Raw genomic sequence first — 17,678 nt, 5'->3', positions numbered from 1 at the left:
TCATTTCAATTGAATGTTTTTAACTTTTGCGAAATTTATTCATTCTGGATTTCTGCTAATAATTGAACTTGAATCTTTTGGATCATCGCAATTAAATATAATTAATAGTTTGGAAAATTTTATATGGTCATTCATAGATAAGATAGAAAAATCTAAGTAAAATAAATATAATAGATTTAAAAAATAGGTAATAGTTAATAGACAAGGAAAACAATAAATAAAATAACAAATAGTTCATAGGCAAATAAAATAACCAGTAGTGATAGACAAATAAAATAACCAGTAGTGATAGACAAATAAAATAATCAATAGTTAATAAGTAATTAAAATAACTGACATTTAATAGATAAATAAAATAGTTTATTTAAACTAGTACAATTTTAATACAATAAATAATTGCATAATAAAGACAATTGAAAAGTTACATTAATTAGTAATGAAGCATATAATCATCTACAAACATTCACATATTTTATAAAAAAAGCGAAAGAAATATAAAATTTTAGTTTATGTGGGATAGGCTTCCGTAAATAAAATAATATATTATTTATTTAACCTCACTATTTAGTGTTGTTTATTATTCAGACTTCGCTGTAATATTAAATAAAAATTACCATCGATTATTTAACTAGAAAAATACAACAAAAAATCTTTGAGGATATAATTTATCCACGCCTCGTGGATTTAGAGAACTGTAAAAAAAAAATTTCGTTTATTATTTATCGAGAAAGGTAAAACGAAAAATCATTCAATGTACATCTGTGCTTCATCGTCAGTTTATCTCTCATCGACGCTACATTTACCAATTTACAATATTTTAAAGTAAATATAATTAACTATCGTTATACTGATCTCGAAAGTTTTACAAACTGGATGCTCCATTTTCAAGCCGAGTACCCTGAACAAGCGCGAATTTTATATTATAAATTAAAAATATCATCTAAACTCTAAACACTGGATACGAGTATTGGAACAGAAACAACTAAATTATTGCTACCTCTTAATTAGTTTAGTTTAATTAGGTACTCTATAGAAGACAGTACGTACGTTATCGCTCGAAAGTCTTAGAACACTGAATCTCCAAGAAAGAAATTAAGCAGAAAATGGGAACGAAAGTTGAAGATTCGTTTAACTTTATTTTTATCTTTTCATCGAATAAATTATTATACAGATTTTCAAAGTACTAAAATTGGCAATTCCTCAATTTGAAATTTGAAATTTTCTATATAGAGTTTCTAAATTTTTACTGTTTTAAGTTTTTTAAATTCTAAAATCAAATTACTAAATTTCTAATTCAAACTTACAAATTTTCAAATGACCAAATTTATAAATTTTCAAATCACAAGTTTTGAAATTATCAAATTTATAAATTCTCAAATAAACAAATTTTGTAATTATCAATTTTATAAATTCTGAAATCAACAAATTTGAAATGATCAAATTTATACATTCTCAAATCATCAAATTTTGAAATGACCAAATTTATAAATTCTCAAACTAACAAATTTTCAAATCAACAAATTTTGAAATTATCAAATTTATAAATTCTCAAATAAACAAATTTTGTAATTACCAATTTTATAAATTCTGAAATCAACAAATTTTGAAGTGACCAAATTTATACATTCTCAAATCATCAAATTTTGAAATGACCAAATTTATAAATTCTCAAACTAACAAATTTTCAAATCAACAAATTTTGAAATTTCCATATTCCTAAATTCTTTAGTCATTTAGTCCTAAATGACTAAATTTCTAAATTTTGAAACCCACAAATTTTCAAATTTTCAAATTATTTAATTCCTGAATTCCTAAATCCATCAATTTTCAAATTATCAAATTACTAAATTCCTTAATTCTCAAACCCACAAATTTTCGAATTTTGAAATTACCAAATTGTTAAATTTTCAAATTATCAAACTACCGAATTTGTAAATTTCTAAATTTCTATATCTGAAAAATTGAAGATTTTTAAGTTCCAAAATTTGAAAATTGCAAAATATTAAATAATCAAAACTCCATAAGAAACTTGAAAATTCCTAAATCTTTAAATCTTCAAATTCCAAACATTCAGAAATTCAGGAAATATTTTCAAAATTCATAGCCATCTTTCAAGTTTTCAAATATTTTATACTTCTACAAAATGAAAATAACTTTAATGTATTCTTTACGTTCAACGAATAGTAAACAACAAGGGTGTTCTAAAAATTTTGAGTAACATCGTATACTCTGTAAGCTAGATTACAAACACAAAAACACTATCGCAAGACAGCTATTTGTGCCGATTATCACAGAACTGTCGATCGTCTAAATCTAAAAAGATCCATGTTTCAAGGAAGAAGAAGCTGTTTTGTTATAATAGTACAGTGATTTTTAAAACTGCTAATTAAAAAAAAAGCATTTTTCGTAGCAAAATTACAATAGTCAAAAAATGAAATTCTTCATCGGTAGTTACCAAGTGCAGATCGATATGTAATCAAGTTATTATTGCTAATTAGCTCTGTTAATTTAACTAGGATTTTTTATTAGGGTGGACTAGGCGAATCTTATACAAAATCGTAATTTCCCTAGGAAAAATAGTGAGTTGTTTAGAGAAAATAACGGTGTTTCTATGATTTGCAAATTTTTTAATTTTCAAATTTTCAAATTTCTAAATCTCTAGGTCCCCAAATTCCTGAATTCCCGAATTTTTTAATTTCTAAATTTCCGAACTTTGAGATTCCTAAATATTTAAACTAATTTTCTAATAGGTGAAACCTAAAATTTCTAAATTTCTAAATCTATAAACCCCCAATTTTCGAATTTGGAAATCGTTAAATTTTCAAATTACTGAATTCTGAGGTTCTCCAATTTATAAATTTCTTCATCTCAAATTCTCAAATTATAAATTCTAAAATTTCCAATTTTTTAAATTCCCAAATTCTTAAGTCCAAAAATCTAAATTTCCAAATCCTTAAACCCCAAATTTTTGAATTTCCAAATTCTTAAATTTCCAAATTTCTAAATTCCCAAATTCTTCAATCTGTAAATCCCTAAATCTCAAACCAAACATTTAAATTTCTCAATTTTCCGAATTCCCAAACTGTAGTTCCAATATTCAATAATAGAGCTCCATTAATTCTTCTATAAAATAATTTTTTCACCCATGTTCACCCTAAACCCTAGTTACCTCAACAATTATCTGAAAATTGAAGCTTCTACGCGTATTCACAAAAAAATATACTCTGCAGACAGTTAACGTTTACATAATGTCAACTCACAACCGAACGCTACAATCCTAGAAAAATAACACGAATAACATTATATTAACAAGAATACAATTTAATATCTCTCGTTAATCGCTCTTAAAACTTATAAATGTTTCATGCTGATTTACAAGTTCATTTTCCAAAGACGAGTTTTTGCGACAGAGAAAAATAGCTGTTCTCGAAGATGCTAATCGTAAAATGCATGCAACTTATCATCGAGTCATTCTTTTATTATTATTTTTTTTTCGTTAAATTTAACGCGTGCATCGTTCTAATGTGTACCAATAGTGAGAAGTAGCGAAGTGCAAAAGAGCTCGATACTTTTTTAATGTACAATCTTGTTTCATGATCAGAGCAATGTTCTGTGCTTCTGAACTACTTTACATTAATGTGAACCTCTGCTCAAAACCAGCAGCAGGAGACGTTCAGCCTAATTCGTGACAGTGTCATCGTGCCAACTGGCTGACATCAATTAAATAAAGATTCTGACACATGTCAAGGTCGTTCCAACTAGCACCTCAACAACACATTGTCTTCTGGCACCGATACGATACTTTACATAAACCGTGGTAAGATCTATCGATCATTTACAAGCTCAATTATCGAAACAACAACAGCATACAATGTTGTGTAATGTACCAGCTGTCAGCCAGAAGTTTAATCATTCATTTAACACGTTTGGATTTAAATGACAGAAACTTGTGACTATCACGTGGTACACTCGTGTCAATCTTCAGTATACTCTCGAATTGTGAAATACATTCTTATAAAAATCTTTGATAGATTGTTCGAATTTTATTTAGGCTACGTAGTTTCAGATGTTTTCAATGTGCTTATGTATCCAAAAACGATACTTACGCTATAAGCATATATTTTAATCTCTAACGATCAAATTTTAAAAGGGTGGAATTTTTAGAATGCTGATTAACCCCTGTTCGGATAGGTGGTTAATTTTAACCCTTAGCTTTTACGATAATCGCTATTAATAGTATACTGACAAATTTATATAATTATAATTGTTAGGTTTATTAACTGTTATATTTTTTAATAATATTAAAATAAAATTTGCATGGGATGAAATTGTGGCTACGGTAAATTTTAAGGGTGAATACTTTATATTTGTGTTTGCGAGGTTTAAACATTTAATGAAATTAATTATGTAAATTTTAAAATTTAGGCTTAATTTTAACAATTGGTACGACTCCCCGAAATCCGAAGAGGGGTTAAAACACATTCGGGTACAACGTAGGATTCTCTTAGATAAAAATACATGTTCGAGGAGTTTCATCATTTGGCTTCCATTTTGAAAAATTAAGTACGTAAACAAGAAACTTTAAAAATCTGAAAATTTAGAAATTTAAAGGTTAAAAATTGGATGTTTCTAAATTTCTAAATTCTCAAATTTCTACATTTTCTAAATTTCAAGTTTCCAAATCTCTAAAATCCTAAATCCTTAAATTTCCAAATCCTCAAATCCCTGAATTTCGAAATTCTCAAATCCACGAATTTCTAAATGTTCAAATCTCCAAAATCCTTAACTTACAAAAGCTCAAACTTCCAAGTTTATATATTTTTAATTCACCGAATTTCCAAGTGCCCAAACCTCTAAATTTTAACATTATCAAATTTCCAAATCTCCAAATAAGAAAATTTCTAAACCTTCGTATACTTAAAAGTTTGTGAACCAATAGTTAACAAGTGTAGGAACCTCCTCACCGCTATGTCGCCATTATCTCTAAAGAAGCCTAACGTGTACCTCAACAATCTACCAAAGCTTCTTACATACTTATAATTATCTTACATCGAATAAATTATTCCTGCAAATTGTCTTATAAAGACAGCATAATAGCTTAACAATGCGTGTGTTTGATCTACGATCGAGTAATGTACAGCTACACTTAACAAACTATGTAATTCAACTAAAGAGAAACAAAAGAAAATCAATGATCTTAACCATTTCAGTGTTAAGTGATTTATTAAAGTTATTCTGTAGGTAGATTTTAATTTACATGGCATCATTAGTACGTTTATAGTATCTTTAATATATCACTTGGCACGGATAAATAAAAACGAGCAGAAACACCGGCTCGTTTTGTAATGGGAACCATTCAAGATATGTTGTTTTGTTTCACTGTACATGATTTATCTTTGTTGTTTGCGGTTTAACAATAATTTTGTATACAATCGATTGGTAAAAAAAGTACTGTGACGTTTATTGTAGTGTATGATTAGCAGTTGATCAATCGAAATTAAAAAGATATCAAAGTGTGTCATGGAAATCTAATTGTCCCTATTTATGTTTAACATAAAACGTATAAGGAACGTTATAGTGTAATATATCAGCGGTAACGCCATGTATTCATTCCGGATCTTTACATATTGTACAGGTTTGTATATGAATTTATACGACTGATTCCAACACACCTACAACAATGTCATTTTATTACAAACTTTCGTTTTGTTCACTTAATATTCCTCGTGAAAAAGAAGATGAGATTCTTGATTATAAAATTTGGTATAAACAGTTATTCGAATTAATTTCATTAATTTGTTCCATAACTTTGGACGTTATTGGTGTCTTGGTCAGAAATGTGTTATACGATTGCCTATTTCCATTGAAGTTGTGTATTTAAATATGCCAATCATGTTATATCAGAGATCACAAATGTGGGTATTAATTCTTACATTCTTAAAATAATATTGCCGTGACCAAAGTTACACGAATGTCAAGTAAATTACTCCACTGCTGTGGTAGTATTTTTCTTTTTTTCATTTTTTTTTTTATACATGACTGATGATATACAGCTGTACAATGATAAATAACATTTCTACAATATCTTAAATTAAGATTACGTACACTCATTTAATGAACGTACCTACGTTAAAGACGAAAGACATGTTAATACAAATGCATCCTACATGCTGACAATGCATCAAAATCCATGATATAAAGATGCTTGAAAAGAAATAAAAAAGGTAACGACTAGATTTAGTTATGGACTAGAAATCACACTTTGAAAAATAGAAAGTCTATAAAAGCAGATTTTTAAACTATTAATGAGTCACCTTGTAATATTTCCATTATTCATTAAATCAACCACGTAATTTCAATGTGTAATTTAATTATTTTGGACTGTTTAATTATTGTATGTATGTAGGATACATATTTGTCTGGTACTACTATAAGTATCCGCTACCTAAAAGGCCATTGAAGATTTTCATTGCCTTGGAAGATACCAGTGCCATACTTCGGAAGCGCTAGATTTAAAAAAAGTTTCTTTTTTTTTTAACTTTTAAATAGTAGGTATATTTTCAAATGAAAATCGCCTACAATCAAGGGGAAATGCTAAGTTAAAAATCCATCTGTAGCTTAATAAAGTGTTCGATAATCCTATCTCGTCGAAATTAATTAAAAATGAGCAGTAAGCTATGTATCCACTCAATGTTTAAAACATTTCTACATATTCTGCTTTCAAATATTCTAGTAAAATTTCTTTTTACGAATTAAATATTTCCCCCGTTTTAGTATTTAATATTCTAGTAAGTATGACACAATAAATATTTTAAAAAACGTTTCTACTTGAAAAAAAAGTAGAGGAAGAGATCTAAATTACAAGAAGTGCTATAAAACTTCTGAGTCTGTGATGTTTCTGTATTATATAACAGAAAAAAAGCTTCAAAATTTAAATCCGATCATAAAATCATACAATTCTATAATAAAATCTAGAGATTCTTAATGTTGTTTATGTAATATCAATATTATCACCATCATCATTACGTACCTAAAACGGTAACAATTACTTATAAATGTTTTGATTTCATTCAATATATGCGTGTTTTGTTAAGAAATGTTTGCCAGTGTTTATGCTAGTGGATACCTAGCATAGTGTAGTATATTTTTCACCTTTGGCAATAGCACTTCCAGACAGTGGCAGTAGGCACTTTTGATGACAATAATACGTTAATGATAAGTATAAAATATTATGAGTTATTCCACCTTTAAGGTGGGTAAACCATTTCCAACAACCAGCTGCTCCTTGGGAAAGTCTAGAACTACGGTAACATGAAAACCCATATTTGCAGAGGCAATCACATACTCGCATAAGGAAAACCAACTAAATGCTGTTAGAAAAAGAATTTATAAATCTTGTGTGAGATGGCTGAAAATATAAACTTAACCGAAACTTACTTATATTTATTAAGCATTATTTATTTACATTTGATTCGTATAGTACACTCCAGTTGTATTTCCATATATTTGACTGTAAAGGAATTCTTGGAATTGGAAAGATTAGAATGGGTTAATTCATTCAATGCTGAAGTAATAAAGTCCTACCACCATCAATACGTATGGTAATAAAACAAGAATCTACTATACTTAATTCTGTGTAAGTATTATATATACTATCAACAACTATCTAATTTTAATTTAAATTTTATCTAAATTAAATTTTATAAAAAGATATGAACTTCCTTACCCAAATCGTGGCACAGTAGTCTGTGTTTTAGAAAGAAAATAATGAGTCCAATAGTACTAATAAGACTTGTTACAAAAAGTGCCTGTTTGTACTGAAGGCTTTGTGCATTTGGCGTCACAAGACGACCCAACCTTACTGCCATTAGCATATATGTAAGAGAGCTAATCATGAAAGCAATGAAGATCTTCTCGTGCACAGCTGAAAAATAATATATCTGTTATCAATTTGTTACTGTACTACCAGTTGTGAATTGTACAATGAAAAATTGACAACAAAAAAAATGAATAAAAGTAATTAATTAATAATATACTAAACTTATAATGTTACTTACAATAATTTTCTCTGTTGGAGATATATGTAACACCACACAAGGCTGCTACCTCTGCGATATTTAACCAGTAGCATAAATTCAAAAGCCTACATCCCACAATCCTTGAAGGTACATCTTCAATTGCTTTAAGTATTTTGTAGTAATATGAGTGATAAACACTGGCAATGATCAAACGAGGACCAATATGTAATGCTATGCTTATACGCCACAAATATCTCTGTGGAGATATACCGGTAATAGCTGAGATTGATGGAAGTACATTATAAACCTAAATTAAAGAAATTTATTTTTTATAAATTCTATGGAATACTATACTTTGTAATAGTTTATGACATCAACTGTGTAAGAATTTATACCCTGCAATGTGTTTCGTGAATATCATCTTGCTGAAAGATATATGCCGTAACGAAACAAATTAAGAGGGTAACAAGAGGCAAAGACACTGTTGCCAAACATAATTTTTTAAATGAAATTGCTACGTATATTGAACTTTTACTATTCCCTACATTATTTTGCTCCATAGTGATATTATCTAATATTTTGGCATTAAGCACAAAATGAGAAAAAAGCTTGGGAAGATCAGAGATCTGAATCAGTCTACATTAGGGTCATGCTTCATTTTAAACTTGATTAAAAGTTTCAAATACTTCTTTAAGTTTCATAATAAGCCTGCAACAACAAATAAATATTACATTAGTAATATCATAACATGATAATATGATCATGAATAATATTTAACAGTAAAGTACACACAAAGCAAAACAAATTTTATCAGAATAACATTTACTTATAATATTTATGCTACCTAATTAGTTTTAAATAAAACTCTTAAAGCTATATGTTAGATTAGGTAACTTGTGAGCCAAAAAGTAACAATGATAAAAAATAAGAAGTATATGACAAGAGAGGTACTTTTTGTCTGAAACATGCAGATTTCACACGATAAACATATTCGCTTAATTGCTCTATTTTCGGAATTGATTTTACGGATAACCTACTTTTTCTATTTATAGCAAACAAAAAGCACTGTCACGGGTAACACAGAGTTCATGACATTTGCCTGGAAACGATTTATTATGATATTTAATATTTTCGGGTAAAATATGCGATTAAAACTGAGATCTGTGTAAAACAAAAAGCGAACACAATGCAAGAGCACTGTTAATACATGAAATGATCTTAACCGAACTTCGTCTTTGTTTTTAATTATAGTAAAAAAAGAAATTACATTTAAACTTTAATATCTACACGACGATGTATTGATTACGTACTGCACAACGTGTGTTAATTTATTTAACGGGTAGTTGAGATCTCGATTGCAATTACTTGTTGAGAAATACAGATATGTACACGAGTCATTAGCTGAAATATAAACAGCACTGTACAATGTACGAATAATAACTGAAGTTTTATTGCGTTATTTTCATTGAAGCTTCAATGAAATGTCATAATTCTGAATTAATCACAAATTATGAAAATTATTACATATCCTATAATGAATAGTTCATTCATGATCATTTAGGATCTGCGTACGAAAAATCGAGAAAATTTACCTTATTCCTTGTATACAAGCGTGTCGTCTGCTAGTATGCGAATTTCTGTTTGAAGAGATGCCATCTACAAATTATACTTATGTCAGCCGGATACTTTACGGTAGCGCGAACTTTAAATTCTTTTTGTTCGAAGTCAGATATACTCAACGTTTTTTATTTAACCTTCTGTTTTTGTAAAATATATATTTTAAGCTAACTAATTCCGGTTTCCGAGAATGGATCTTTGTTCACGAAAGTTTAGGAAATCCTATTCGGAATAAACGATTATACAGTTCCTGCTAATGAGAGATTATTTTTAAAATTATAAAATTCATATCAACTTTATTAGAAATATAGTTACAATTTCCCTAACTATACATTTACTATGCCAGTTCTTTTTGTCGTACTTCTTCTTCCATTTCATATTCGATTTCAACCCTCGGACGTGATCTCTTTTGTGTTTTAACTTTTTTGATGACTCGATGTTTTGCCTTTTTACTGGTAGAAGGTACTAGATCCTGCAGTAGATAATCATAGTTATAAATATAATTTATTCTTGATAATAACAAATATGATAGAAATCTTTATTACCTCAATATCACTCGTTTCAGACTCAAAATTGTCAGATAATATAACTTCTTCCTTTTGTCCTGAATCACTATCTTCATCCTAACAAAATCAATAAATGTATAACAGTTAGCAATATACAAAAAAATTGTAATTTATATAAGCAATATTTGAATTACAATGGACACTTCTTCAATATCAAAATCATCTTCATCATCCTCTTCATCTGTGTCTGCTTCTACATAATGCGGCTCATTTCTTTCCTTTTCTCTTTCATCTGCTTCTAATTCCAGTTCTACTTCTCTTTCAATTTCTTGGGCTAGTTCCTCTTCTGCTTCACTCTCAGCTTCACTTTCACCTTCAACTTCAACAGCTTCCACAGCTTTATCGAATACTCTTTGTGGGAAATTATAAATATCATTATACTAAAAGAGAAAAAGGAATATATTAATAATATTCTGGAAATAAATATTTCATTTAAAAACAGAGATTCAATTCTAAGAACTCATACCATGCCTTGTTTCAATCTTTCCATAAGTTGCTTTTCTATCGATGTTTCTAATTTAGCAGCGATAAGAGCCTTTTCTTCTCTTCGCCTTTCTCTCCTCTCAATCTTTCTTTGAATTGGTACAATTTGTTTTTGCCTCCTTAATCGTAATTTTCTCATACGTATTAGATACTGTGTAATTTTTAGAAATCTCTGTTTACATTTTGCTTTAATGAAACCAGGCCAATATAATAAATTTTCATTAATCTGTTGTATAGCTTTTTCAAAATTTCTGGAAAGCTTAACCTTCTCCCAGGCATTTTTTGGAAAATGTATTCTATAAGGAAGTCATTAATTATTGCAAGTGATTGATAATTAACATGTGCATACGATATTGATCCATATGTAAATTAAGTTACCATTCAGATGCACAAGCTTCAAACAAAGTTTTTACCTTTCAGCTGTCCTCATATACAAGTATATAATACCATTTTCTTCTCTAATTGTAGCATACTGACTATTCGCAAGTGGACAAGACGCTCTACTACATAGACCTGTGAGATTATATTCATTGCGACAAAACCTCTGAGTCTTTGTGCTATAAAAATAAAACAAAAAATAACGTTACACTGTATTCATTATTTCTCTTGAGTCTTCCAATGAAAATATACATACTTTACTTTGAAGGAACAAAAGGACTTGTTAATAACACTCCAAACAACCTAAAAATATTACATTTAAATTAAACGTTATTAATTGAAATAAGTACATTACAGTACACTTACGTCATCATGCTGCATGTTTATTTATATCAATTTAATTTTTATGTGTACTACTTAATATTCAAAATATAAAATAATTTTTTGAAAGGTACACGTGCATTCACAATGTATAAGTACTATAGGTTATGTTATGATTTTATTTAATGAAATTGTCGATAGATGGTGATAGAGTGTTAATCAACTTGAATATCAAATATTATCATTCTGTTTGACTGTGTTGTACAATGTTGTGTCAAGTTATTATTTAATGACGATAAGATTTAATTAATAAGATCATTAAATAAGATTAATAAATACGGGATGAGTTATCGGTGATATTTTGGAAAATGCTAAAGTATTTTAAATTTAGTTCATTAGTTTCCGTTTTCTACCGTTCGATGGTCAAGCATTTTGAAGTTCATAAAATGCAATCTTTTTAATTTACAGTTTTTCATGCTTTCAGCGAGTTGTGATTACATTATTTCTGCTCTTTTGAGATAATAACTCTACTCATCTCGAAAAGCGTAAAAGTAGACCATTTTGAGAAAAAACACGGTTCTCTACTTTGTTTGACGCTAGATGACGTCATCTGTTTCGTTTCTGTACTAATGCAATTAATATTGACTTTTTGACTTAATAAATGATAATATTCTTCAGTAAGCAATATTAAATAACTTTAAGATGTTCTAAAAGTGTTAACGAATTGAACTAGACAATTTCTTTCAAAATTTAGTTTCGTTAGTTTCAGTATTTTACTACTAGATGGCTAAGCGTTTTAAAGTCTATACTGTAAAATACTGTTCGTACTTTTTGAATACAGAATCTTGAGCTTATTATAAGACCATTTTTTCACTATTATTGTAACCGAAAAACAATTTATGATCACCAAGAGTACGAAATAATGCCTTATTTTACAAAAAAAAACCTAATTTTTTATTTCGATAGTTCTACATGTGTCAGTCAGATGGCGCTACTAATATTATTTTCTAACAGCGTGCATGTTAATATCAATTTAAAAAACGTAAAATGAAGCTATTAAAATACTTTAAAAGTATTTAAAAAAATATGAAGTATAAAAAATGTTTTCTTTTAGTCGAAATTGAAGCCTAAAAACGATCTATTTTACAGAAAAGATAATTTTATATTGCATTGATTATTCAGTTCACTAGCAAATGGAATACGCAATATCATTTTTAAATTGCGCAGAAATATTACACCACCCTTTCAATTTATTAAAAAAATATATCTCTGCACTCTGGGAAGCAATTAAAAGATAACACAGACTATATTGTCCTTATACTGCAAATATAGTTAAACAAAAATTGTATCTCTAATATTTTATGCAACATTATGTGAATACGAAATAAAGAATTGTTCTATTCCAAATATTAATTTCTCAAATAACGGTAAATGCAGTAATTAATTGCATATTCCTGTATTAACAAATGTATTCGTGTAATTAGATGATTTTTACACGCATCGGAATATTTAGAAGGGGTTTGTCGATAGCAGAAGCAACCCCAGCAAAACTAATCACTGTATAATGGGCAAATTTATATTCGTGCGTCGGAACCAACCCCTAGTACTGGTAAAATGTCATTGCGTGTCTAGCTGTATATAGTTCGATGTTCTGTGGTCCCATTTATGTGGGGTCAAATCAAGTTTCTTAATTAAGGAACCATTCGATTCTTTGCAAGTTCTTTTGGAAGTTTTATTAATTTAACCCCTTCCCGTGCTATTTATTTAACAGATGCGTCAATCAAGACTAACTATTCAGGGCTATAACATTAAAAGGAACAAAGAAAATTAAAATGTTGTGAGTATTTTATATTCAGGAATCCTTGATAATGCAATATATAGTTGGACTTAAAGTTCAAGTTGAAGAATGTTCAAAGTTTGAGTAAGGTTTGTCACATTTGAGCTGTAAATGCGTCACGAGTGAGACTCGTCAAAGTACGGAAAGGGGTTGATCCGAAAAGTGACTCACACTTACCGTTTGGTTTAAAATAACAATATGAAATAGGTATTTATTAATTATATTTAGAGTGCCATTTGATGTAGAAATACAGAAACAAATCAGTGGAAACTAATGGCAGAGTATAACTTCAGAATTATTTGTATGAATTCATTTATTTGTATGAAGTATTGTAGGTAAATTAAATTTTGGATTAGCAAGGGCTTTTTAGGGTTGCGATTTAAAGTATGTTGTTCTAACACGTCACTCAATAAGTCCCTGGTCTCACACATATATGGCGACTCTGGTGACAGACCCACGTTATTTTCGAATAATACTAACCTTCAAACAGTACGTGTAAAAATTTCATGGTATTCTGATCGATAGTTTAGAAGTTACAGTCATTTTAGTACCCCCAGTTTCGTAATTTTGAAGACAATGAACAGAAAGGAATTTCGTGTGTTGATTAAACACTGTTTTTTAATCGGAAAAAATACTATTGAAGCCAAGAAGTGACTTGATAAACATTATAGGGACTCTGTACCAGGGAAATCAACTATCATTGACTATTATGCTGAATTTAAACACGGTCGTACAAGCACCGATGATGCTGAACGCTCTGGTTGCCCAAAATCAGCAGTTGTTCCGGAAAACATAAAAAATGTCCACAAAGTAGTTTTAAAAGACCGTAAACTTAAGTTGCGTGAGATAGCTGATGCCTTGAAAATATCAGAAGGTAGTGTCTTCACAATTTTGCATAAAAATTTGAGCATATACAAATTGTTTTCAAAGTGGGTGCCGCGTTTGCTGTTTCACGAAGGCAATGCGCCGTGTCACAAGACGATGAACACGATGGTTCAACTGAATGAATTACGTTTTGAATTGTTTCCCCACACATCGTACTCTCCAGATTTGGACCCCAGCGACTACTGGCTTTTTGCAGATATGAAAAAAATGCTCCAGGCAAAGAAATTTGACTCAAATGAAGAAGTGATTGCGGAAACTGAGGCTTACTTTGGGGGCAAAGACAAATCGTTTTATATAAAGGGAATTGAAAAGTTAGAGGAGCGTTGGAATCAATAAATCACACTGGAAGGAAAGTACAATATATAGATGATTAAAGTGGAATTTCTAAAAAAAAATTTTTCTTAGTTAGACCGGAGACTTATTGAGTGATGTGTTCGACCTTGCATTTTAAACAAGTTATCTTATTGGTGTTAGATAAATTTACATAAATCTATTTTCATTTGAGCAAAATAGTAGACAATTGTAGTAATTGTAAAATTTGTAAAACCCTAAATTTTCAAGTTTTCAAATTTGTAAAACTCTAAATTTCCAAGCTCTCAAATTTTGAAAACCTTAAATTTTCAAATTCTCAAACTTCAAATTTTCACATTTAAAAATTTTGAAATACCTTTAAATTTTCAAATTCTCAAATTTCCAAATTTCGAATGATCCATATTTCTAAATTCACATATACTCAAATTTTCAAAATCTAAAAATTTTAAAGCCTCGAATTTTCAAATTCTCAAATTTTCAAGTTCTCAAATTCCAAATTCCCGCGCTTTCAAACTTCGAAAAACCAAATTTCTAAATTTGTAAATACTAAAATTTTCAAAATCTCAAAATTCTGGAATTTCAAATTTTTAAAGTCTCAAAATTCTGGAATCTCAAATTTTCAAGTACTTAAATTCCAAAATCTCTTGTTTTTAAGTTTCGAAAAATTCAGATTTCTAAATTTGCAAATTCTTAAACTCTCATTGGCTCAAGGTTCTAAAATCCTTAATTTTCAAGTTCTTAAACTCTCAAATTTTCAAACTATCCAGTTCTCATATTTTCAAATTTTTGAAGTTCCCAATTTTATAAATTTTCAAAGTTTCAAAACAGTAAAATCTCAAATTTTCAAATTCCTAAAATTTTCAAACTTTGACATTCCGAAATTCTCAAATTCCCAAACTTTTCAAGTTCTCAAATTCTCAAATTTCTAAACTCCAAAATTTTAGAATAAGAGTATTTGTATACATGGGACTTGTAAGGTTGGGAATTAGGTATTCGAAAATTTATCAACTTCAAAATTTGTTATTTTTATAGTTCAAATGTCATATAACGAAATACCTGTCTCCAGTTAATTCACATCCAAAAAACCTACATTGCATTAACATTCCTTCTATAACCAGATTGCCATTTTTCATATTAGAACCAGTATACCTACTCCACATCAGCTATTGCAGCACTCTACTAGGTACATTCCCCCAACCATTATTGCCGAAAATCAAACAAAATCCTCACACTTTTGAATTCGCAGATGATCAAAAAAGTCTCCGTAAGTATAATACGATACACATTGATATCGGAAGCCTAGGGGCGTTGGTATGTCCCTGGTTCCATGTCCGAGAGAGCATGTTTCCGCCTGATCGGTCACATACATTTTCGTTAAAACGCGTGTTCCATTCGTTTCATTAATTTTAATGCCCGCTGCGCATTCTGTTCATTTCTGCGCAACATATGAATATGGGATTCGCTGCTGTCCCTCTCCTCCATTTTCGCTTTGCACGAGCGAATAATGCGCGCGAAATTCGCGGTGGGGCACGTATACACACACTCACACACATAGATAAACACTCGCAACACTAACATATACAGGGTGTTTCACTAATTCTGTTACGAAGACGCATTTCCATTATGTCTGATGTCAGTTCGCAAAAATATCGATTGAGTAAGTTTAATTCGGAAAAATAAATATAAACTTTTTTTTAAGGACCATAAACTTTTGTTCAAGGTCACATGAAGATTTAAGGTTAAATGATGTTTTTTCAAATTACATACTTGTATGATGATGATGTAATAGCTGAGATTAACCTCTTCAAGTATATTTATACACACATGTTCAGTTTACTAAGTTATAAGTCAAAGGTTAAATATGTAGGTATTAGTTTTTCTATACATTTAACAGTTTTGTGTAAATTTTTTAAACATTTTTTTATATGTTACAGATTTAACAATTAATTTGAATCTTATATTGGTAACTATTTCATTTTATTAGTAATGTTGATTACATTGCACTTGTATATAATGTATACATATATTATTTACAAGTATATTATATTATACATATATTAGACAACTATATTATATACAACTACATTATGAACTAAACAACTATATTATATACAACTACATTATGAACTAAACAACTATATTATAAATTAAACAACTCCATTGTATGTAACTATATTATAAACAAAAGAACATATGTATTGTTGTACATGAATATATCTATGTACAAGCATATTATAAACTAGAAAACCATGTTTTCTAAACAACTACACTCTTTGTAATTATATTATGAATCAAATAATTAAATTATAAACTAAACTATATCTTACCAAATTATATTTTAAGCTATATCATATCTAATCATATTATAAACTAAACAGCTATATTTAACCTAATTATGTCATAAAGCAATCCGCTACATTATGTACACTGCATTTTAAGATAAATAGTCGTTACTTATATCGAATCTTGCGTCGCAACAGAGTTATTGAAACATCCTGTATATGTTGCGAGTGTGTGATACTACGTACGAGAGAGCAACGAGTTCGCTCATGCGAACACGGCTTCGGGTTGGTTGATATTAATTAATAATCAGAAACAGATGCGGCCTCGGCCCGCTTGGTTTCGAGCTAGGCGGCTTCGAAACGATAATTATTTAAGTCTCTCCTCGCCTCCCTTCTTGCATCCCTCCCGTTCCCGGCCTTCTTCCTCTTCCGTTCCTCATCCTCTCGGGAAGTTCCTCCAGCTCGAGCGGCTTCTCCAGCGTGCCCACTGCGCCGTGCTAATTAAAGAGCATTCGCCTACGAATTTTACGCGGCTCTCGCTTCATTATGCACGCCCCGTTACCACCGGCACCCTTTTCCACAGCCTGTAACCCCGCAGGAATACCCTGGAGACCTTGTGCTACATTTTATGTACTCGCGAACCGATCCGCGATTCTTACATTGAAAAATTAACGCTTCGCGATGGAACGGCCGTTTGAGGTTAGGTTGCAGATCGGGAAATATTCGTCTCAGGAGAATTCATTGGTTGAAAATTAGCGGGATGTAGGGTAGAACGATTGCGCGTTGAAACAAGCCGATGAAGGTAGTGTTGATGTAGGGCTCGAAGAGATTGCATTAAATATCCATTTATGATCTCATGGGCCATGATATGTTGTTGCTATAAATATATGAAGATATGTCTATCACTTACCATAGACTTCTGGACATGTACTGATGTCAAACTACAAGTTGGCACGTGAATAGACTGACCCAGGTATTT

At 29.8% G+C, this 17,678-nt stretch overlaps 2 protein-coding genes across 6 annotated transcripts; both read right to left on the bottom strand.

Moving 5' to 3' along the window:
* Nucleotides 1-760: 760 nt before the first annotated feature.
* Nucleotides 761-9,574, bottom strand: LOC100883931 (post-GPI attachment to proteins factor 2-like). 5 transcript variants are annotated; one of them, XR_013040592.1, is made up of 6 exons: nucleotides 9,286-9,571; nucleotides 8,414-8,726; nucleotides 8,058-8,325; nucleotides 7,727-7,924; nucleotides 7,153-7,370; nucleotides 761-7,030 (listed from the first exon to the last, which is right to left on the bottom strand). XR_013040592.1 is itself a non-coding variant. In XM_012292834.2 (5 exons), the coding sequence occupies exons 2-5, from the start codon at nucleotides 8,576-8,578 to the stop codon at nucleotides 7,237-7,239; spliced, it is 615 nt and encodes a 204-aa protein (XP_012148224.1). In that variant the 5' UTR covers nucleotides 8,579-8,726; nucleotides 9,286-9,574; the 3' UTR covers nucleotides 761-7,236. The 5 variants fall into 5 exon arrangements, 4 of the variants coding, with proteins under 4 accessions (XP_012148224.1, XP_003706582.1, XP_012148223.1 ...); XM_012292834.2 differs by having other exon boundaries at nucleotides 761-7,370; nucleotides 8,564-8,726; nucleotides 9,286-9,574; XM_003706534.3 differs by having other exon boundaries at nucleotides 761-7,370; nucleotides 9,286-9,570.
* Nucleotides 9,575-9,899: 325 nt separating this feature from the next.
* Nucleotides 9,900-11,582, bottom strand: Rbm13 (RNA-binding motif protein 13). Its single transcript, XM_003706507.3, has 7 exons — nucleotides 11,429-11,582; nucleotides 11,319-11,365; nucleotides 11,098-11,241; nucleotides 10,668-10,980; nucleotides 10,336-10,581; nucleotides 10,181-10,258; nucleotides 9,900-10,107 (listed from the first exon to the last, which is right to left on the bottom strand). The coding sequence occupies exons 1-7, from the start codon at nucleotides 11,441-11,443 to the stop codon at nucleotides 9,973-9,975; spliced, it is 978 nt and encodes a 325-aa protein (XP_003706555.1). The 5' UTR covers nucleotides 11,444-11,582; the 3' UTR covers nucleotides 9,900-9,972.
* Between the last annotated feature and the right edge of the window lie 6,096 nt (nucleotides 11,583-17,678).

Source organism: Megachile rotundata, chromosome 15, assembly GCF_050947335.1.
Source record: "Megachile rotundata isolate GNS110a chromosome 15, iyMegRotu1, whole genome shotgun sequence".
Taxonomy (NCBI): Eukaryota; Metazoa; Arthropoda; class Insecta; order Hymenoptera; family Megachilidae; genus Megachile; species Megachile rotundata.
The sequence above is the reverse complement of the archived record's forward strand: the minus strand, read 5'-3'. Positions and strand labels throughout refer to the sequence as shown.

What these genes read in the sequence shown, in the direction of transcription:
- Rbm13 (XM_003706507.3), bottom strand. An exon ending in TATATGAGGACAGCTGAAAG is followed by an intron (nt 10,981 to 11,097) that starts GTAAAAACTTTG and finishes ACTTCCTTATAG; the next exon opens with AATACATTTTCCAAAAAATG. An exon ending in CTGAAACGAGTGATATTGAG is followed by an intron (nt 10,108 to 10,180) that starts GTAATAAAGATT and finishes TATCTACTGCAG; the next exon opens with GATCTAGTACCTTCTACCAG.
- LOC100883931 (XM_003706534.3), bottom strand. Translation starts at nt 8,578, where the DNA reads ATGGAGCAAAATAATGTAGGGAATAGTAAAAGTTCAATATACGTAGCA. An exon ending in TTCACGAAACACATTGCAGG is followed by an intron (nt 8,326 to 8,413) that starts GTATAAATTCTT and finishes TCTTTAATTTAG; the next exon opens with GTTTATAATGTACTTCCATC. An exon ending in CTCCAACAGAGAAAATTATT is followed by an intron (nt 7,925 to 8,057) that starts GTAAGTAACATT and finishes ATTATTTTTCAG; the next exon opens with CTGTGCACGAGAAGATCTTC.